Genomic DNA, 23,114 nt, shown 5'->3' with positions numbered 1-23,114 from the left:
TTCAGATGACAGTACATCACTGAAATTATGGCTGAGAATATGAAGAGTCAAAGAATAGCATTACTGTTCTTGCATAATGCTGCCTACTGGTACAAATTACTTCCAAGCCAGTTTTAGGCCAAAAAGTAAGCAATGGTGAGGAAGGTTCACAGTGAATCCCATTCCTTCAAGTTCCAAACCTGCTCAAAAGACTACTTGTTCTGTTTTCCCTCCCCTCAGCTTCTGCTTACCTTACAGCCGTAATAGAGCCCAGTGGGCCAGTTATGGTACACACACATCTTCTGTAGGGACTATTCCCCATAATAACAATGCACTAAGCCAAAACAGTGGCAATTCAAAAAAAGTTCCTAGATGCTGACAAGCAGATTTTAACATGACCCATTTCCGAGGGAGAAAAAGAAAACAGAACATGACAAATAAAAACAGTTTAGATCATTATAGCAGAAAATAGTCATAAAATCCATCCTACATATCTAAAAGCAGATCAAAGTGAAAAAGGGAATGCAATTAAGCTGTTTCTGAATTGTGAGCTAAAGAAGAGAATGGCTCTAGGTATCAATCTCTTGTACATGCAAAGCAAAGCCCATGTTCATGGCATTCAGGTGATTGAAAGTGTTGATCTTATGTAGCAATAACCCTTGGGCCACATGTAAGTTGTAGACTTGTTGGAGACTGATGTTTAGCCTGCATTTATTTTCAGTGACAGGAAACACCAATGCCATACTTTATTTCTGCTGTTATATTGTCAGAAAATGCACGTTGGTGAGCTTGTTAGAAGCCCACAGTGCTATTGCCTTGAGAACTTGGTCCACAATGTGCAATTTTAAGGCAAGTTAAAATTGTTTAAGCTGACACCATTAGAGAACAGCCAAGCAAAAACATAGTATTTAGTTTAACAAACATTTCCTTTTGTCATACAAAGGGAAAGGTTAGCCAGAACTGTAAATCCGCTGTACGCAGCGGGTAAACTCAAGAAGTTTTAGGTTCTAATTCGCTTCTGCAACCTTCAAAGGCTGAAGGACAATCCAGTTAAGAGTTGAGGATAAACACTTAAAGGAAACAAAAGTATTTAAGACATATGAATTCTATTATTCTTCTAAACCAACGAATAGCATCCATTCTCAAAGTGAGTCATGCAATGAGAGTGTGAAATGCGAACCAGGCGTGGGAGCAGTAAACGACTATATATGAAAAAATATCATGGTAAGAAATGGGCTATTACGTGAGAACTGGCACACAGTCCTTAGGTATTTTAAGCATTTAGTCCTAAAATTGCTGAAGCCACACTTAGTAAGAATACACTAGATTACAAGGAAACTCTTTAGAAGAAAGATTGAGGCATTTTAGTTTGTCCATAAGAACAGAAAGCTAAATAAGCCAAGTCCATAAGCAGAAAGCAGATAAAAGTATTAGAATTTGATAGAAGAATGTTGGTTAGAATAGTATCTAGGGCACTTCTTATTTGCTGATGACCACTCCTTTTGAAGGCTGATGCACTTCTGAATAGGTTTAACAGCCTGGGAGTTGAGCAGAGTCCCACCAGCAGTACATTTTCCTAACTACAGACAGAAAGATACAGGTCCTGTTTATCCACTCAGATGGCTTCATAGCTTTGGTACAGCAACTGCATGGCCATACTAGCCCAAGCATTATGCCACATTTGGGTAGATGGGTGCAAGCTGTTTATAGATTACAGCAAATGCCTAATAAAATGGTTTCAGACAAAGGGCAGCTCAAAGCAGGAGCAACCAGTGTTAGTCCTTCAGCTTTGCCACTTGCAGGCAGCCGTATGAGTTTCACCTTGCTGGAGGATATCTTGCCTCCCCTCAAAATACCAGTTGTCAAAAATCTCTTTTGGAAGACACAGGAACTAATTAGCAAACACACAGTACTGCTCAGTACAAGTAGTACACACTGAACACTTCTGACCTTTTTTAGCGGACCTAGAAAACAGTTAATTTGTTCCAATAATCTAAAAATATCTCCAGTTCGAGTTGCTTACATGACTACAAGGGCTGTGAGTTTTTCTAGAGTGAACAAATCTTTCTAGCATATATATGGCATGAAGTTTCAGTCTGTTGCTCATGACTCTACTACCATCAAGATGGCGTTCTGCACAAGAACTGTTCATGAAAGTCCCAACAAGCCTAGAAGACCATTCTACCTTCCCCATTAAACCCTCTGCAGAAACCAGAAACAGTCCACTTCTTTGCTACAAAAATTAAGTCACACATCCCTTTGGGTGACTGATGAGCATGATTCCTGCAGAAACCAATGGCCCCTTTCTGCTTCAGTGGTCTCTTCACCTTAGAGATGCAATTATTCAGCAAACATCTTTACTCACAGGTTTTTAAAACAAAACAAAACAAGAAAATATAGCAATGACGGCTACCACACCACCCCAAGAACGTTTGAATAAAGCCTTATATGTGTTAAATTATTTGCATCTAGCAGAAGGAGAAACAGTGCCTCCCATAATAAAACATGTAAAAGGAATTGTGGAAGCCTGGCTGTCGGAATGAGGCCATGATTATATCGACTTGAACAACCCTGGCTTTGTTACTGAAACCGATGACTGGGCAAGAACCTTGAGCTAGCGAACTGTCTTTGATACATGAACAATAAGGAGCTTCATACTGTGATAAGCAACTTAGAAGAAACTAGAAACTGCAAGATCAGGGAATGGGTGGTCTATGGGACTACATGTAAAATGACAGTTACCAATCAACAATTAGACTTGAGCGTGTGATCAGCTGCTTGTGGCAAATGGGGAATAATGTCCAGCGCGTGGACCGTGTGTTAACCTATAAAAGCTGTGCATTCTGCTATAATAAACGAGAATGACCATACCCACATTGGGACTCATCATTACTCCGGTTTCGCCTTCCCACTCCGACAAATGACTGTCTGTATATTTTGACAAGAGCTCAGGTTTACAATAAATATCAACATTTTCATGGAAATGTGTATTTGTAAAAGAAAACATGCTAAAATAGAAGAGTGATAACTGAATCTGTGCTAGCATCACTGAAATTACAGTATCAATTGTTTGTGAGAAAAATCTTGTCTAAGATGTGACCTCATCTTAGGTGACAAAATAGACTTAATCATTGTTGAAACAGTCTATCCCTGCTGTAAGTCCAATAGTCATAATACAGGGTAAAAATGATACGTGGCTTAAATTCTCGGTAGCTCTCCTAATTTATTCTGGTGCATGTCTTCTGCTTTAGTCTAAACAACTTATTCAAGACTTCTTTAGACACCGGTTCCCTTCACTGTTAAGAGACACTGAAATATATTAAGTCAAAGATCTAGACTGTATTTTCTCATCTGATCTAGTTTGTGTTTTCTCACCTTCCCAGTGAATTAAACTTAAGCATAACCTGCAATCCCTATATAGCATATTTTAATATAAATAAGCAAAAAAGCCACAGGCAAAATAAATTTATTTATAAATAAATAAATAATATGTAACAACATATTGACATTTTTCTTACCGTTTCCCACGGGGATAATGTCGTACATATTCTCCCACATCATGAGCAGCTACAGCCAGCACTTGTGGGTCATCAGAAACCTCCAGAAGTTTTGTCAGGATTCTAGGAAAAGATTTGAAACAATCAAGTCCCAGGTTTTGGTTTGGGGGTTGTAGGGTTTTTTTGTTTGTGGTTTTCTTCGATGTTGTTTTTTTAAATCACTAACTTAAAATAACTAAGCCTGTTAACTGTAAAAATGCTTTACAAGTCACCCAAACACCAAAGCTAGAACAGAACGTTTTCCATAACATGCAGTTGCACTTAAAACAATGGAAATCCTGCCCCAGTTAACGGAATTACTGAAAGCATTCACTAGAGTGAGTTTAGTGAGCCACATTTACAAATACCTATAATCGAGGTTTTCAAAGTATCTTCTTTTTTTATACAGTGATTTCAAGACCAATAGTTTTGAGATCAAGATAAGCTGTACTAACCAAATACATAAATATTTATAGACTGGGACAGCGGTGGGATACAAACACAAAGCCTACGCAAGGCCAATAAATGGTGCTACCTCTGTTACACAACAGACTCCAGTCGTATTTGCATGCTGTTCCCAGCTCCTGCACTATGGGTTCAGAAAGTGATACAGCCAAATTGCTCATGACACGGCAAGGCAGGTATGACAAGCTCGCTGTCTATCAGCCTTTCCCCAACTCTATTCCTCCCGTCACCTTACAACAGTAGCCTTGCTCAATGCAGGCTAGGACAAAAAGGGAAGATTTTTATGCAGAACACTGTTATACAGAGCCATTTAAAAATTAAAAGGCATCCTAGCAGTTGAGAACAAAGCAGCAATTCTGTGCAACTGTGAATTTCTCTCGGTTCAAGTCCATCAACTTCATTTCAAAAACATCACTTGTTCAGTCAACTGATTTAAAAAGCAGTTCTGTCCTAGCTCAAAGACAGAAATGATGAAAGCTATACCCTGTAATTGACTCCAATTCCATATATTAGTTATTTTGTTAGCATGAATAGAAATACCAAATTGTAAGAATTAGAAAAGTTTCTCAACTCTTAATCTTGTCTGCTTTTTTTAATTCAGTTGTTCAATCAATTTTAGTGGAAAACAGCTACCAGTAACTCTATTCTCTAGCCAGTAATGAGGAGGGGGAAATAATGACACAGATACGAAGGTTAGGCACTCATAGCAAGTTTAAAATGTTAAACATACAGATCACTAGAAAATTAGATTCATTTATGCTTAGCAAGATGACAAATGTGTTCTAATCACAGAAAGTTAGTAACAAGTTGAAATCGGTAGGTTAAAAATTCTATTGGAATTAAAAAAATAACATTCTGGTAAGATTAAATTACCACAGCCACTGCCTCCCCAAAGGCCAGAAAGTGAAAGATGAAACACTTTTCTTTTTAAAAAAAACTCCTTATTTGGACAAGAAGTAGGAGCAGAAACTTGAACCACCATGCTAATCAGAAGACCCTGAAGATCCATAAAATATTGTTGTCCAGCATCACTTGGTTAAGAAGTCATTAATGGCAGAAGGCAGGGAAAAAAAGTGTGTTTAACAGTAAACTCAAGTATACTAGAGTTAGAAAACAAGTAAGCTGGCAGATAAGGGAAAATAAAATTATGTGGCTTGAAGCAAAGAAAGGATTGTCTGTTAAATGCCTTACAACACAAAAGATGAGTTCTGAGGTGCCTCATATCATATTGGAGGGGGAGTGGCTTGTTTTTTGTGGAGTTTGGTTGGTTGGGTTTAGGGTTGGTTGGTTGTTTTTTTTAAAGGAACTATTGTAGATCACTGTCTTTGTGGCAGCACAAACACAACAAATTTACCTAACAGTCCCAGAACCAGGAGAGATGAGTACAGCAAGACATTGCAATTGCTACAGGAAATATTAAGCCTCAACATCAACCTCATGTTGCTGTTGGCAGCATCTAAAATTTTTAAGTCTATAATTCTACACATTTAGCAAAACGGCCTCAGGGAGGAACCTATCAGGCTTATTTTGGTGATGTTTCAGGGCAGACTGATATGCACATAAAGCTCAGATTAGCTTGCTCTGAGATCAGCATGCCTTCTAACATCTCACATGTTCCACTCGACCTTCTGATTTCTGCTAGGTCTGTCACTTGTTAGCAAATACTGAACAGGAAGAACACCACTTATTATCAGTTAATGACAATGCAGTTAAACAACTAAGAGCTCTAGAAGCTATTTAAGACCTAGACATCTTTTGAGTACATACGTTCAGAAGCCAGCAAATAAGTCCTTGACGCCAAAAGGAAAGATGAGCTCCAGCTTCACTTCATCTAATAATATACATACACCAAACACAGTCCCAAGGTAAAATAGACAGACTGCAACATAATGCAGCAAGTCAGATTTTCCATGGAACAGTACTACAACTTTCAACCCACAAGTATTTAAGAAAGGACTTCATTACTCAGATCAATGAAAACACACAACGTAAAACTAAGACTAAGGTATGGTAAAACACTTTTAATTACATCAATTAGTATAGCTGTTTTTCAAGTGAAAGCACTAAGAGTCAATGGCACAAATTTGCATGCAAGTTAAGCTAGAGATAATCCCTCTATTATCATAAGCAATACATTTTGACCAGTCAAAGCAAATAAACAATTCTGCTTTTGAACAAAATGAATGATACCTAAGTAAGGACCTCATTCAAAAAATAGCAAGATGTTCTGACTTGTTTTCATTCCAGATGTTACTTTGTGTTGAAATGTAAAACCTCTATTAGGTACAGGTTCAGTTAAACACAGATTAAAGAATTATGTGATTCAAGACTTGAAAACTTACTTAAGTAGTTCATAATTCTTCTCATTTAGTCTTACAGCATTCTCCCGCCAAAATTTCTCAGACTTGTGTACAGGACTCCACTCCAGTCTTCCTGACTTGAGCTCAGAACTGTACTCATCGAAGGAGCTGCAACACAAAAAACCTAAATGAAATATTGGTTAAGCTTCTATGAACAGAGCTTGAACTGCATGCCCAAGCCTGCCCCTAGCAAGACAAAGCTGGAGCACAACTTGCTATGACACTTTTGGAAGTCACCTCTCTGCAGAGCATGAGAACTGTTCCCTGCCTCAGAGTTCAACACTTCAAAAATAAGGAAAGGCATGAAACTCAAGAGAAAAATTTTATTTCAAACCTACCCCTCCATCTACCCCAAAATACAATTTCTGGAAGGGGGGGGGGAGGGGGAGGAGGAGGAAAAACCCAAGTGACACAACCACAGCATTTGGGAATTTAATTGACTTTTTTGCCTGTTTTCTAGGTTTTAACTTCCCCAACCAAGGATCCAGTCCTTGCCTTTCATCCAGTTCAAACCTTTGACATGAACTCCAATGTGCAGTTCAATTTATGCACAAGAGCAAGAGCTAGGTAAACACTAGCAAAAACTTGAGTTAGTCTGGAGAGTAAAACATATTCTAATCAGACAGTCTTCATCCTAGACTGCAGCTCCTGTAAGAACCCTCTGAAATCCTTCAACAATTTATCAGTTACGAAGATCACATACCCAAAAGTGAAATTTATCTTCTATTCAGTCTGTAATTACTCACTTAGAAAATTTTATGTATAACCAGCATCTCTGTAAGCTCTACTTTATCAACTAGCATTTACGTATCACAATTCTGTATATTATTTAGCCTTAAAAAAGAAAAAAGGTTTTACCAGTGTTAGTATAATTGCATTTTTTTAAAGGTTCACAATGCAAAGCATACCTAAGGTCTTGCACACTCTCACCAAGCTTGTCCAGTAGAAATTTGATATCTTCACTTATGTCTTCATCATCATATTTCTGCTGATCCAAATTCTCTAGCTGCTTTAAAACTTTACACTGAATCATGGCAAGAGCATATTCTTGGCGAGTTTCTCTCTCAGTTGATTTCTCTAATAAATTCTAAGGAAGTAAAAATTTGTTTGTTTTAAGAACTGATTATTTTGAAACAAAGTGGTATTTTTAAGAAATTCATATTGGCACTTTTCAATTTAGTAGGTGACAGAACTGACCACTTCCCAAAATAATCTCTCCAAGGAAGTAAAGTATGAGTCTACCACACAGTGGATGCTTTACACCTACATTTAGTAGCATAAATTGCCTAGCACTGACCTTACTACACAGAAGGAATATTCATATCTGTCAGCAGATTAAAAGAAACTTAAAAAAAAAAAAAAAACAACCACAACAAACCTACCTCTGTCTTGCAAGGTAGAAGTAATGCAACCATATGTGCTGAAAAACACAACCAGCACTGTATTCCAGTTTAGGTCACTTAGACCTTTTTCCTCCTAGGTGATATGCTACCTTCAATATTAGAAAGCATTCATTCATCTACTTTCATAATTTTCCACATCAAATCAGGCTGACTACAAAGACAATTTAAAAAAAAAAGGGCAGGCTTATATGCCAAATCCCAGAGTCTCTGCTATAAACAACTACTTTTATCTGGGATTATCATTTTAGCTTTCTGTGCAGCAATAGCATAAAGCAGGAAAGCCTTAAAAAAGGACCACAAAAAAAACCCTGAAGTCATCTTTCCAACTCAAGAGTTACCACCTGGAGTAGATCAGCTTCTTTTGAATTTGGGAATATTCCAACAAGACATTTTTATTCAAACAGAAGCTTGTTGGTAAAACTGGAATTACAAGCACAGAATCTAATAGTCAAGTTCCAATGTCATTTATTCATTACATTTCTACTCAATTTAATCAGCTTCAAATTATGTTGTTCAGAGCTAGCCACCTGCACTTTTTGATAAAGCTGAAAACATGAATTCCATATAAAAGACAAAGTTCTTAACAAACAGAAGATGTGTTCATATAAATAAACCTTAAGAGCTACCAGAAACCATACAGAAGGAATGTGACTGCATCATTCTCATTCATATTAAAGAGCCATTACACTTAAGGTTTCTAAAATATCATATTAGTTAGTAAGGCAGAACACTACAAATAAATGTTAAAACTTGCATATTGAATGTAAGTTACATTACCACTTTTAACGGCCACATACAATTAGCTTTAACGTGCAAAAAAACCTCGTTTCTATTTCAGTAAGAGAACTGAGAAGTAACAGGTAATTTACAGCAAGTAATGCTAAATTACTTAGAGTTAAAAGTGCTAATGAGAGCAAAAGAACAAATAATGAATCTTATAAGACAAAATTCAACAAGTTCAAGGAGCAGGTAAATAAAGTTTCCAAAGAACTCCTAGTTAAGAGAATTATAGGCAGATGTGGAAGCTACTCCAAATATTATTACCTATTTCATATCATAGTGAGGCATTCAAGCTTTTTATAGTGAAATTGAAAGGATATGTTAGGAAAGTACAAACAAGAACACATGACTAAATAGAATGGATCAGTAAACTCTTCAGTGATTAAAAAAAAAATCTTAAGGTACAAAATGAGTTACAGGTAGGAAACAGACAAAAAACAACATATGAAAAATTAATAAGTAAAGAAAGTAATTGATTCAAAGTAGACAGAATTACCCAATAACTGTTGCTTTATAGAAAAAAATTACATTACATCTACATACTCCATGCAATTAACTTGCTAAAGAGGTGATGCACGTCAAATAAGGAGAAATCAGGTAGTAGACAAGACGTATGCAAGTTGTCAAGACTCATGGGGTACCTTCAGCAATACACAGGGCAGTAGGGATGATCTGGGGAATCATCAAGCCTAGTACTTTATGCAATTCACTTTTTTTTTTTTTTTTTTTTTTTTGCATAAACTGATACTGTGGCCTGTCACACAGGAAAAGGGATATTTTGCCTCTGCTATCTATTTTAATTTTGCTTCAGAACTCACAACTCTCGTGTCTAATTTCTAATCTATTATTTCCTGGCTGCAACTTTATAACCTCATTTTCATGCCAACACTAGTCTTTGATGTTGGAGAAAGAAAATAGGTAAGTTAATTTCCCCAAAGCCTGTAATAGAACCATCTTTTTCTTTCTTAGCCTTTATTTATCAAAAGAACTTGTCTTGGTTTTTGCCTCCTTTTTCAAATCACACTAAACCTAAGAACTAGCAATTATTTCTCCTACTTTTTATGACCTCAGAATTGGAAGAAGTTGAATATAAATTTTTGAGCCCCTCAACTTTTTGTTTTTCCCAAGCTGTCTTGCTGTACATCCCTGCTTGAGCATAAAGACTACTAGAACACCTACAGAGGTCTACATAGTAAGAATAGGCCCTACTAAATACCTCATGCCACTGACCTCCTTCAACAGGATGAATAGCATATTCTTACGATCTACCTTACCCAGAAATTTTATCCAAAAGCTTCTGCTGCTCTGAAGAGAGACCATTTAAGTCACAGAGTAAGCGTCTTTACACAGCTCGTTATTGCTGATCAGTAAGTCAGTAAGCAGCAATTCTCCTCTCTCCATCGTAATTTACTTGCAAGACCTAGTAGTGGAACACAATCACTACCCAGGAAATAAGTAGTTTCCAAGATCTATCCTAGTCAGGATACAAATACTGTTTTGAAACAGGATTACAAATTGTTATAGCACTCCTGTATTACATACAGGAGACTTGACAAGCATGCATGTGAAACTGTGTGCGCATGCACAGTTAGCATCTGTAAACACAAATTGGTACTCTCACAATGAAAACAGCAAGTCTTGGTGCTTAGTTATTCCAAATTATCTTAAACAGGACCAGTGATTTTCAGGTAACAGGGACACCATAAGTCAACTAATAACTCTTATACAGATATCCTCATTCATCTTGACAGAGCCACCAAGAAAAGATTTTTTGGACTAGTAGATAAAAATAATTTCCAAGGCAGTCAGTTGGACAAGCAGATGCATGTTTAAAATAATATTTTTTTATGAAAGCTGTGTAAAGACAAAATTTATCAGGTATTAGTAACTATAGTGTTTTACACTAATACCAGTAGAAAAAAAAAATATCTTGAGTTAAAGAAGGGAAATCACTAGCACCTGTGTTAACACGGGGCTTTTTAGTCAACCTTATCTTAAGACGACGCTGGATTGCAGATGTTTGTTATCTGTAACAGCATGCCTATTACCTGTAGCAATACTCAGAAGAAAAAAAAAAAAGAATTAAGCTTTCAATCCAGCTTACTGATATGGTCTAGCAGAAACAGCTGTGCATCAGCAGCATCTGAGACCTACTCATTCTACTCATTTAAGAGTGAAGCACAGTGCAATTGCAGTCAGCAGACACTTACCCGAAATGCTGCAAGGATGATTCTAGTCACCTTCTCTTTGACAGACTCCTGCAGAATATCTGACAGCACCGGAACAATATTATACCGACGGAGATATTCACACATTTGAGGGCTAAATGCCAGCAGCCACACACAGAAAATCATCTGATACTGGAGCTGAAAGCCACATTTGTTGCTCAAGACCCCCATGATACTGAAAAAATTAACACAGTATACATTTGATTTTTAAATAATGACTGCATAGATTCCATTGCTCCACCCTGAACCATTTACAGACATTATTAACAAGAACTTATTGGAGAGAGCTGCTGAAGATGAGTATACAACACACGCTTCACAGTATCCTGCATCAGTATTTATCGTTACACAAGCAGCTTGTTCGGAAAGCCATCTTTTAAAGAAACAGTTATTTCCTCCTTAGCCTCACAGCCAGAAAGAAGCTTTGCCCATGTGAACTGATGTACTGTATCCATCTTCAGGTTCACTGAGATTCTTTTTCTACTGGCATGTTTAGAGCATTATCTGTCACTCTAGGAGAAACAGAGAAGGACATAGCTACTCCATCAGAGTTAAGAAAAAGAAAGAGTAAACAGACAGAAAAAAAAATCTACATAAATTGAACTTATTTCCTTAATTGTATCTCTCCACAGGAGTGTCCAAAATGAGCTGAAGTAGCCATTATTTAACAAGTTCTCAGAAAACAGCTTATAGATATAACATCACAGATATACAAAGCACTGCTTAAGAAGAAATTGTATCACAAGATCTCCAAGAAGAAATCATGCAGAGGCTTTGTTAGGCTCAAGGTTTGAAAATTTAATAAGGAATTTACAAGTCCATTCCAAAAAAGCTAACCCAATTTAAAAAAAAAAAAAAAAAACAACAAAAAACAAAAATCAACCAACTTATTTTCAAGACCATTGCTATGAAAATTAAGACAAATTCAAACTTGTTGAAACGCAGGGTTATCCTAATGCCTTAATAGTTTATTGAACAGCTTCCTTGGTGAAAAGGTTTGTTTCAAGTAGTGTCATCTTGACACACATGAATACCTTTTGAACTTTCACTTCACTGGCACTTTGACTTTTCTCCATTTCTGAGTATAGGCGTATTTTTTCTTAAAAGTTCAAATTGTATAGTCACCATCCCCAAGAGAGGCATGCATGGCAGAAAAGTTATTTGTAGACAGGCATTTTTAAATCAGGTAAGTGACTACATCCTAGCCTCATGCAGAGCTATTTATGAAGAGAATCTAGATAAAAGAATGACCCACTTGAAGCCATATGTGGAAATAAAAAATTAAGTTTAGCTCTAGAACATGTTACCCTCTTCACTAATATTTCCAGACTGAACAACTCCGAACTGAAGGACAAAGAAGATTAGCAGAAACTCATTTTGTTAGTCCTTGTTCTATTAAATAAAAAAGAGCATCTTCCACTAGAGATAAATGACTGTATTCCCCTTCAGATATTTATTTAAGCTGTTCTTCATGAAGAGTAAAGTGCCATTAAAGCCTCAACATTGGTACCTATATCTGCAAGTTTAATTTGTCTATTTGACTGTATTAATGTTAGAAAACAAATAGGTTTTGTACTCAAACAGGGCAGCTGTCTTTTGCAAGAGAGTTCTACTCCAGAAGAGGTCACTGGGGAACATGCTATTGTGAGTGCAAATATATCTGTATAAATTGAAATAAACGCTCACCAATTTACTCCATCTGCTTCTACCCATGCAAAGCGATATTCGTTGACCCTGAGCATCAGCTGCAGACATCCAGCAACACATTGTACATACTGGGAACTCTAGGTGAAAAGAACACATCACTTCTTACAAGAAGAGTTAGGTAGGAAGTGCTGAAGTTCAGTTTTCCAAACTAGGCTTTACCGGCACACTTCAACACACATTTCTTCAGCAACACTTCTGAGTTAAACAGGGTCACCCTTACAATGCTTTACATCCCCCTATTTAAATCTCACTTAAAAAAAAGAAAAAAAATCTCACAAGGTAGGAAGCAAAATATAAACAAAGAAGAGTTTTGAACAGGAAAGAAACATTATCCAAATGTTACCATTTTACATTACCACAATAGATTTTTATAACCCATTTGAACATGTCTTATTTCAGCATCTATGAATGAAGGCTGTCTTCTGTTTGATTATACTGCCAGAGCCTTTTCACCCACAGGGTCAATTGTTATTCCATTGAGCAAACTTTGGGAAATAAATCAGCAACCTGGTTACCAGGCTTGAAGAAGTTTGCTAGAGGTCATTATAGAAAAAGGAATCTTGAGTTCAGGTTCTTCCCACTCCCATTCTCCAACTAAAAACAGCAGTGGTGTCATGAGAATTGTGTGTTTTCCTATGCATGTGCCACACAGTAACTACTGTGCTTATCATAATGAGATGTATATTTACACAAAATATACCATTAGAAAACTAAGTATGCAAAATCATCCTCAAAGCTTAGGTTTACTTTTTTTCTTCTCTTCATTAAAAGCTTAGCACAGTATACTGTGCTAAGAAAATAACAGTAAGAATAAGACTTTCACATCAGGAAAGCACTGAGAGATGCACCACCGAATTCTATTTTCATTCAGACACCTATATGAACAGTCACAAAGAATCATTAAACAGCTTTTCATCTCGAAAATCATATATTTTCTGTGCAGTAACACATAAGATGGGCTAGGCTCCAGTTCAAAAATGGGTTTTGGTCAACACATTGTCCTTCCCAGTACAGCAACAGAAAGATCCCACGGTACAACAGAAGTTGCTTTTTTTCCCTCTCTTCTTGCTCAACTTCTGGCATTATCTTCACTAATACTCAGATATGCTGCTGACAAAATGTTGGGGTTGTTTTTCCTATAAGCCTTGGTTTTTTACTAAATGTCTTGAAAGTTTTACGGTAGATCACTTGCATAATACAAGGTCAAACCTTTCAAATATTTAAAAAAAAAAATTAGGCAATCCCATTTGAAGAGAAAAGAGACAATAAACAGAATTTAAAATAAAGATTAATTAATTTCTGTGTGTCTCATCAGAGATTAAGACCTTATGTAAAAACTGAGTCCAAACATCTAGGCCCAAATCATCATACAGAACATTCATTTCCCTGTGTAGGTATTCACTCTCACACACCATGCAAATAAAACAGCTATAAACACACAGGCAGTCCTCCCGCTCCAAATAATGTATTAATTTACAACCTGTGTATTACTGAACTTGCAATTTTCTTTTTAAAGTGTCTGTCATAAAAGCATTCTCTTCCAACACTGTTATAAATGAAATTTCACAATAGATCCCTCATTTCCTGTATAAAATGTTACAGCTGCATCTCTAATTTACTCTGAAATAAATTAGTCAGGATCTGCTTGGAAATCCTGCACAAGCCAGATCTGAAATCAGAACACTAATGAAGTCAAGACAATACTTACCCAACTTAATCATCCTAGAACATATTTGCCCTATCAGTTCTGGTGTTTTGGGACCCTGCAGTGGTACGGTACATCCATGCAGTGATAACAGCACAATCAACACAGATTTCTAAGCAGGTTAGAAGAGCTCACAGCTCCACAATGAGTGGTGTTGCGTGCTGCAGAACTATTTACTCTTTTAAGGCTGTATGACTGAAGGCTGTCAGCCTAACAAAAACTAACAGTATGGTACACAGAACCATACATGAAATACCGAAATACTCAATTTCTATGCTCAGGCCATAATTTTACTCCTTATCCATGGCCATGCGTAACAGCCTTTTATCTTTTCTATTTTAAACCCTAGTCTGGTGGTAATTTAAGAGGCTTTTCTCTACAGGAAGTTAGTGCTTTAAAGCTATGACTACATTTAGAAGAAAAACAAATTCCAGGTTCCTGTGTAAGTCTTCTGAAAACTGTGAACACTTTCAGGTTGCAAAAGGAACAAAAGACCAAACTGAATACTACTCCATATTCAAAAGCTATGATAAACCACCCCGTTGTGCCACAACAAAACAGAAAATCCAGTTATGATGATCACTTGCGTTTGCTATACTGCCGCACTTCATCTCCAAGCTCAACAGCCATTATAGCTACATAAAATTCAGTATAGATAAATACTGATATGAAAAGGACAATCCATTTCCCCCTGAATTCAAGCTATTCAAATATGAAAAGCTTACAGCTTTGAAAGCACTCTTGTAATTTCACGTTACAGAGGTTGAGGGGCAATTAGCTTTAATATTTGACGTGCCCTAAGTTCTGCATATCAGAAGAGCCAAAAGCTTCGTAGTCTCAGGTTTCTTCTACAAGTCCAATAGTTCAATGCTAAACAGAACTATTGTTCAAATATTAAATTAATCGCATATAATTTTTTCAAGTTTTAACAAAGAGAATGCTAGATACATCTATAGTTTTAACAACCCAAACCAACTGGTAAAATACATACTTCCACTGCCAGCATTTTCTGTGAAATCAGTGTTTCAAAAATACTTTTGTTTCTTGGCGCCATCACCTGGCACTCTGTTGTCATACAGTTCTGAGTCCAACTACTTTCTGTTACTGACACCAGAACAGCTCTGCACCTTAATCAGAGGAGTGGATAGCACTTGCCCAAAACAGCAATTGGCAGAGTTCAAAGACATACTCACATCACTTGTGGAGACTGCTCCTGCTTCCATAGAACCCGCTGTACCACGTAGTTTCTGGAAAAAAAATGAAATCTTAAAATCAGAGCTGTCCTTCACCCTTACAGAACAGTTTTTCCCAGGTTTCTTTCAATTCTCCCATCTATCTAGTCATAAAAAGAAAAGATTAAGAATGTATTAGATACTTTTCATGCTTAATATACTATGATAATATATTGTATTTATTTCCCCCACACACACACCACATCATGTCTAGAAGAATATGCGTGGAGCTGATCTTGATATATCAAGATTTATTTAAGTGTGGATTTACTCAAGACTTTTATCCATCTTCATCTTAGAATTTGAAAACTGTTCTCTTGAATCTTTCTGAAGGAAATTCCAACTTTAAGATTCTTCTTCCAGGGAAAAAATTAAAACTCTTTTTTAATAAACCCAGTTTGGAAAACTATGAAAAATACACTGTTACTAAATCTACTGAATGCTTCTCTGCTCTCCAGAATCCACTTCTACTACAACATTACCTTAGCGAATGACAAATCACTGGGTTTTGATAAGGATTGAAGGGAAAATCTCCAAAGATGAATACAAAGGAGAACGATTCATCTTTGAAGGACAAGCCAGCAGTAAGCAGTCTGTAGTGAGCTAATGCCATAAAAATACTGTCCAAATAAGTCAGGATTTATTTTGTGTTTCAAGAGACAGAACTAAAATTAAAAGCTTTGTACTGCAGTAAACTGGAAAAAGGACTTTTTTCCCCACAAAAAAACCTCATCACATGTTTTCTCAGCATCCAGAAGAAAAATCACAATGTTAACCAACAGAAAAGGCAAAAACCCTTTATTTTTTACTTTTAATTTACATTTCAAGGACTACAGAAGAAATGATAAAATATTAAGTTAAAAACTATGTGTTTTAATTAAGGGTATTTAGGTTTAAAAATGACAAAGTAAAATTTCATTTTAAAAAAAGAAAACCAAAAATATACCTCGTTTGCACATCTATATATTCATATTCTTAAAAAAAATTTCCAAAGTCACATTAATGTTGAAACAGAAGTAGCTTTTTACCTGTGAACTGAGCTGAGTTTTAATCCAGTTGAAATAGTAATTCAAGTCACTGCCTTCCATAAGTTCCCTCCCCCACGCAGCCAGTTTGGCAATAATTCTTGCTGCCTGAAAAAGAATGCAATAAACAGATTTTTCAAACACAACACTTTCAGGATTCAGTGAGGAGCTTTTCTTCTTTTTTGATTCAGTAAGATTCTGTGAATCCTTACAGAAGCTCTGGAAACCAAGTTTAGGTGAAAGATGTCCCCTTACAGAAATCTACCTGTTTTCTATGTAGGAAACTCTTCATGCCTAGTAATTTTGCTTCTTCACCTTTCTTCTGCTTCTACTTCCTAGCAACTGGTGTATTTTCACACTGTTATCAGATACTTGTAGCTGATAAAAGTTCACAAGGCACCAACAAACAACTCAGAAGAGGGTGGAAAGGAGCTATCGATGGGCTAGTGCTGTAGGACACCATTACAGTCAGAAATCCATCAACAGTAAGTCACTTAATGGCCTAAAAAATATATGAGCGGGGCTACTTGAGGCAGCTACAGCATATGGCAACACAAATGACTGCAAAGTATTAAAGTTTTTTGTACTTAAACTGAAGCAAGTCATCTTCAAGAAAGAAGATGTTTCAAGCCCAGGAAAAGAAGAGCAGAAAACCAAAAGGGAAGGTAGAATTTAAGAATGAAGTTGAGGAGTAAAAATGTAGTCAGGTTAAGAATTTTCATGATGCCTATGGCACAAGTATACATGTAACAAGAGTATATTTCTAGGACAGCCTTTCCAAATTATGTTTGAAGTAACTCTACATTGCAGCCTGCAACTTATTTGCAGAAACATTTGAGACAGCTTACATATAAAGAGCGAGTCTAACCAAGAAACTACTGAAGTAGGGGTTTGTCTGCCTGCGTATAGCTCCATGGTGCAGTGAGGACATCATTCCAGGCACCTTTCCACTTACACTGCATTCAGACATGCAGCACCACCACCACTACTGATTTCTAAAGGGATTATGAGTGAGAGTCTGGAACAACAATCTCTACACTGAAGTGTGCCAAACCCACTTCATATGGATGCAGCCAAGTAACCCTGTAAAAAGCCTTCAGCTTTAAAACATGAGATATTAGATTTCTAGCTTACCATGCTCCTGAGTTAAAACTGCTGCCTGGCCCCTGAATGAGAGACCTTTCATGCCCAGCAGAATTTGAGCCTGGACATAGGGGACAGACTCAAATTTTTGTCTGTCTATGGAGATGCAATGATGTGGCATCAAGTCTTCCAATGTGCATAGTAAAGAGGGGGGAAAAAAACCCAAGAAAACAAAAAACAAAACCACAACCCAAAAAACCCCAACAAAAACACCACAAACCTAAAACTTTGTTTTGAGAACATCCATGTGCTTTAAAAAAAAATATCTGCACAAAGAGTACTAAAAGGCATAGTAAGGGAGCAAACAGTGTTTTAAAGTGGATTCACATCACATGAGGTTATCTGACTTGTAAAGTGATTTGTGTATTTTTGCAGTATATAAAGAAAACCATATCGGAATAACACAGAGAAATACTAGACATAGAAATTTCTATACTATACATTTGAAAGCCACCATTCCAGGGTGATTAATTAGTTTGCATTTCAAGGGTCTAAAAGTTACACTTTTCCTGCATATTTGAGAAGTCAATATTGTCTGAGTTACCTCAAACTGCAGTTTTGCAAGATGGGTCTTCAGCAGCAATACCACCAAAAATCAGAAACAAACAAAAAACCAAAACCAAAAAGAAACAGAACATAAAAACCAGCCACAATCAAAACCCCCAAAAGCCTCCTCCTTCAGCTGCACCAAGTAACCCAGTTACATAGCCATGCAGTGAACCAGTGAAAGGGGGGCGGGGGGGGGCGGAATATATCAAGCCTGACATTTGCCTTGAAAACAGGCCAGCTCACTGTTCAAGTGGCAGCACAGCCCCAACATAGCTGCACTGGCCACACCTAAGGGCAAACACCATGACCTCCCTGGAATTCCTTGTGCCCGTACTGCCACCGTAAGCATAATGCAGGCCAGTTATGTGGTTTTATAGCTTGAGCCACTGATTTGATTCTACCATACCATGCCAGCATAAAGATATGCAGTGAAGAACAGTTCATAGCCATGCAGGCTCTTCAAGCCATAATACAACTTTTATTAGTGAAAACTATGGTCTCCATTAGGAATTTACAGTAATACAAACAGATTTTTCCTCCACAAGAAAGAAAACTGCTGAGATGAAATGGCCAGTTCTTACCACAGATAACAGAAGAATATTAATTCCGGAAAAGTTACTCCATATACACCAGCAGCACCCAATGGCTCAAAGCACAGGAGATACCATACAATGCACATGGTTGTACTGGGCTTGGCTGGCATGGACTTAATTTTCTTCATAGCAGTCCATATGATGCTGTGGTTTAGACTGGTGACCAAAACAGTGTTGATACCATACCAATGTTTCAGCTGTTGCTAAGCCGTGCTTGCCAAACATCATCTCTGTTTCTCACTCTACACTCCCAGTGAGCAGGCTGGGTGAGAGGACCAAGAGGCTGGGAGGGGACACAGCCTGGACAGTTGACCAGAGATATACCAGCTGGGCATCAGTCTGCTGGTGTTGTGTGACTGCTTTTACATCACTTCCTTTTATTGGATTTGTTTTGCGTTCCACTCCTCCTCCCTTTTTTCCCCTTCACTTATTAAACTGTCTTTATCTTGACCCATGAGTTTCCTCTCCTGATTCTCTCCCCAATCCTGCTGTGGGGGACTGTGCAAGCAAGTAGGTGGGAGCTTTCTTGTCAGACAGGGTCAACCCACCACATCAGCAGACATTACTTCTTCCCCAGTATGCTTACAAACCATTTTAAGTGGATTTCAAATGGCATTATAAGAGAGAATAAGGTTCATCAAGGTAAAGATATTTCCCTTTCACAGGATGAGAACTTAAATTCTAATATTTGTAAGGCATGAGGAGCATTGACTGGCTGTTGTTACAAAAGTTATTTTTCTCGATATGTCTTACCGTGCTTAATTAATTCTACAATCCATGCTCTTCTGAGCCTTTAAAACCTGCTCTAATCTCCCAGAAAAAACAATGTCAATAAACAATGTAAGTTTCCTTTCTAAAATGTGGTCAGGTAAAGCTTGTATTAAGAATGACTCATCTAGACTGCAAAAGGAAAACTTTCCAGTCCAGGCAGTAGTTTAGCTTCAAACCCCAAAATCTCCTAAAGAAAAATAAACCCAGCATTTTTCTCTACCATCTTCAGAGACAGGTTCATTTAAAACTTACCATATGCACAGTGAAAAGATCTTGTCGATTTAACATCGGCAGAAAATAGGACCATGCAGTGTTTTTACCACGTTTTGCATAATCAAAGAAGATACAAACACGCTGATGATCTTCCTGTAAAAATTGGGAGAAGGGAAAAGATGAGAGACTTGCAAAAGCATTCAACATAAAGCAATTATTTGCTCCTCATTGTGTTGGCATACATTATCAGAGTACATCCTGGCTTGTAACAGCCCATGTAAATTTTTCATTTTGACAGTTACTTGTGGATACAGTTCATTTCAACACTCCAACATTAAAGTTAGTTTTGGGTCAGGGGGAAACAAGCTTTGAAACCCTAGTTATATCTCAGTACATCAACACCTGCTTGAGTAAAAATGGATGTATCCTTTTGATCAAGCAAGCAGAATGAGAGAAATGAGAGACTAGCTCAATACTGTCATTTTCCAGAGGAACACTACTCCTCATCCAATCAGTTATGCTTGAATAAAGTCCATACAAAGTTTCCCACATATTGCTACTTCCACACAAAAGCCTGTTGTTCAACTTGTCTGCGTGTACTACAAGTGAAACTTTGGAGACGTAAGCTAGTCCTGCCTCTCCATTCCTCTCAATGGGAAGCAAGCTCTTCCCTCCCCGATAAGGCTGCAACTGGTTCAGCTGTTATCTCAGGCAACCTGCATAGCTAGGAGAGGACTTAGTCACTGGAAATCTGCTCTCCAGGGCTTCTAGACTGAGCCACAAGAGACCCCAAGTACCTGAACCTGGGGACCGTGCACAGTTTCTTCAAGCATTTCACCTAGTAACTGCTGTGAAAAGCGGCTATTAAGGTTCTCCTTAAAGCAGACCAGAGAAAAGACTATGCAAACCTGAAGAAAGAGGAGCTCTGCTGTTTCCTAATAGCTTAGAATATAGGCAGTCTTCCAGAAAATCAAATACGTGGATTCTTGCTTTTTCCCACCATTTCCACATACTTTCTAGCCTGGTGGATAGTAAGCTTTCATTCTGAAGAGATGTCTCCCCATTGAGTCAAGCCACTACAACAAAGTATAAAACTCGCAAAACTGTTTGAAACCATGTAATTGGGAAACTCGCACTGAGAACAGTATCTCAGTCTCCACTAACCAATGAATTCAATTTTCAAACTCCCCTAGCTGAAGGGCTTTCCTCCATCAGTTCAGCACCCTATTATTAACTCTACGGACCAAGAATCAGCCAGGCAAGCCTGCTTGTTTGAATCTGACCTGTTAAGCACAAGACAACCTGAAGGTCTCCATGATCCAAACACTGGCATCTTACTAAGCATCAGAGTAACCAACACTTCATTGAAAGTATCAAAGTTACTGCACCACAGGGGCTGCAAATTGCTGTCCTGATCACTGACTGGGGAAGGTCAGATGTCACTAGTTATCTGACAGTCATAACCCTAACAGTGATTAATGCACTATATAGCATCTGTCAAAAAGCACTCAAAAATCCTCTCAAAATGTGTTGTTCAAACTATGAAATAAAATATAAAAAAGTAAGATCTCGGGAACACAGTGCCTTGGTGGAGAGTGTCTGCTCTGTGAGGTCTAGTTTGATGAAAAATGGCAGTTCGATCAAATAAATCACTGTCATCTTCTACACTTGTGCTACACAGAGTCTAGCTAAAAAGATCAAAAAAACCTAGATCAACGAGTTCAGTTTACAAAATAACTAAGGAGGAGACAGACAGGTCTGAAAGCAGAACGGCTGAAATAACTTCAACATGCTGTCAATCAGAAGACTAGTCTGGTTTGCTGTTGAGATGCATAGTAAAGACAGGAGGGAAGGAGTGGAGAACTGCCTGCAGCCCTGAAATACATAGTGCCGCACCTTCCCCAGCAGCTACTGACTACACCGATAAAATGGAAATCATGAAGCTCTGACATGAACAGTTGAATAATTTAGCATCTGTCATTTCCAAAGAAGCATAATGAAGCTCGCTTGGGTGATACTGCTACCTGCACCAACTACCTTGCAGGTTCTTACAGGTTTCACAAGTAACAGACTGTGTAGTATGATGGGGTCACTAACCCCAAGAAACTGTTCCAAGTATTTATCATATGAATAAGAAATCTTTCCTCAGGGATTCCAGTATGCTAACACTCTCCACCTTCAGAAATAAGCAGAATGGTGATATTCTTATAAAGCAATCACTACATTAATTTTACTCCTGGCAGCCTCCAAAAGAAATCTTTCTCAGAACAATGATCAAACCCATAAGTAGAACTGCTGGAACAATCCTAGACAATCCCTGGTAAGCTTTGTGTGTGCTCAAAATACAACTGGTATGATTTTTACAACCTCACAAGAGAAGCATAGAAAGATAATAGAAGAACCACAGACAGTCATTATCAATGCGGACAAAAGCTGGCCACTGTTACCTACAATAGTTTCTAGAAGTTTCAGCTATCAAAGGTAGCTGTCATATTTGTTCATTTCATGGAACTGCAGCGAACATCCTCACTCAAAACAATTCTACTGAAGGAGTCAGTGGCACCATGACAGGCCATGTCCTTCAACAACTTCTCACTTAAAATCTTCACACATTCTGAATTAAGAATACTCAGGCAAAGACAGGGGACTTCATATCCACTGCCACGGATTCTTCTGTCCATGCAGTCTGCAGAGACCCTGCACTAAACTCAGGGTCACAGAGTCAATGGCCAATACGCTGCTTTCTGACAAGACTCTTACACCTTGAAAATGTACAACCAAGGGTCCATAAGGCATCGGTGACAACAGGTTCTACCATCTGAACATGACTAAAAGAAAACAGAAGTCCTGCTTCAGCCTTGCCTAGTGGAGACATGGAGGGTTAGGAAGCCCTGAGATGATGCCATGCAGACGCCTGCACACAAACACTCTATGCCAGCAGCCAGATATCCCTGAATAATGAACTGACACAGAGCATTGCAAAAGCCAGTGCAGCCTTTCAGACACTGAAGCAGAATTTTTAAAGTGAAAAAGGCATCCAATTTCACACAAAAGAAAATATATACTGTGCACCAACATCTCTATTCTCCTGTATCACTATAAAGCCTGGCCAATTTAAAGTCATCACGTTTAACATGAAGAATTCCACACATGCCACTTCTGTGGCAGGGTAAGGCCCCGAATACAGAAGTGTCGGTGCATGACCATGAAGTCAAGAAAATATGTTCATCTAGACATATATGACAGAACCAGTATAGCAAATGAGAGATTACTCAAAACCACTTTCTGTGACCACCTAGAACTAATGTAATTGTTCAAGAGTGGGCCAGTGAAAGTCTTTACCTGTGGGGTATTAATTTCACAGCACAGGAGACGATACCGGCTATCACATACTGTAGCTACAGGCTATGTGCTAATGTCAAAGC

The 23,114-nt window shown here is 37.8% G+C and overlaps 1 protein-coding gene across 1 annotated transcript in view; it reads right to left on the bottom strand.

Annotated features, from left to right (window-relative positions):
- The window catches only part of ATP6V1H (ATPase, H+ transporting, lysosomal 50/57kDa, V1 subunit H), a gene marked incomplete at its 3' end in the record, with an annotated part of 36,016 nt that overhangs the window by 1,599 nt on the left and 11,303 nt on the right, over window positions 1–23,114 (bottom strand). Inside the window, exons 4-11 of the mRNA XM_010287263.1 lie at window positions 19,729–19,842; window positions 16,424–16,528; window positions 15,357–15,410; window positions 12,438–12,535; window positions 10,734–10,926; window positions 7,249–7,427; window positions 6,323–6,448; window positions 3,498–3,599 (exon numbers count right to left, since the gene is read on the bottom strand). Of these exons, the coding sequence (XP_010285565.1) occupies window positions 3,498–3,599; window positions 6,323–6,448; window positions 7,249–7,427; window positions 10,734–10,926; window positions 12,438–12,535; window positions 15,357–15,410; window positions 16,424–16,528; window positions 19,729–19,842 (971 nt within the window). The remainder of the gene's footprint in view (window positions 1–3,497; window positions 3,600–6,322; window positions 6,449–7,248; window positions 7,428–10,733; window positions 10,927–12,437; window positions 12,536–15,356; window positions 15,411–16,423; window positions 16,529–19,728; window positions 19,843–23,114) is intronic.

The sequence above is a fragment of the Phaethon lepturus genome, unplaced genomic scaffold, assembly GCF_000687285.1.
Source record: "Phaethon lepturus isolate BGI_N335 unplaced genomic scaffold, ASM68728v1 scaffold7240, whole genome shotgun sequence".
Classification (NCBI taxonomy): domain Eukaryota; kingdom Metazoa; phylum Chordata; class Aves; order Phaethontiformes; family Phaethontidae; genus Phaethon; species Phaethon lepturus.
The sequence above is the reverse complement of the archived record's forward strand: the minus strand, read 5'-3'. Positions and strand labels throughout refer to the sequence as shown.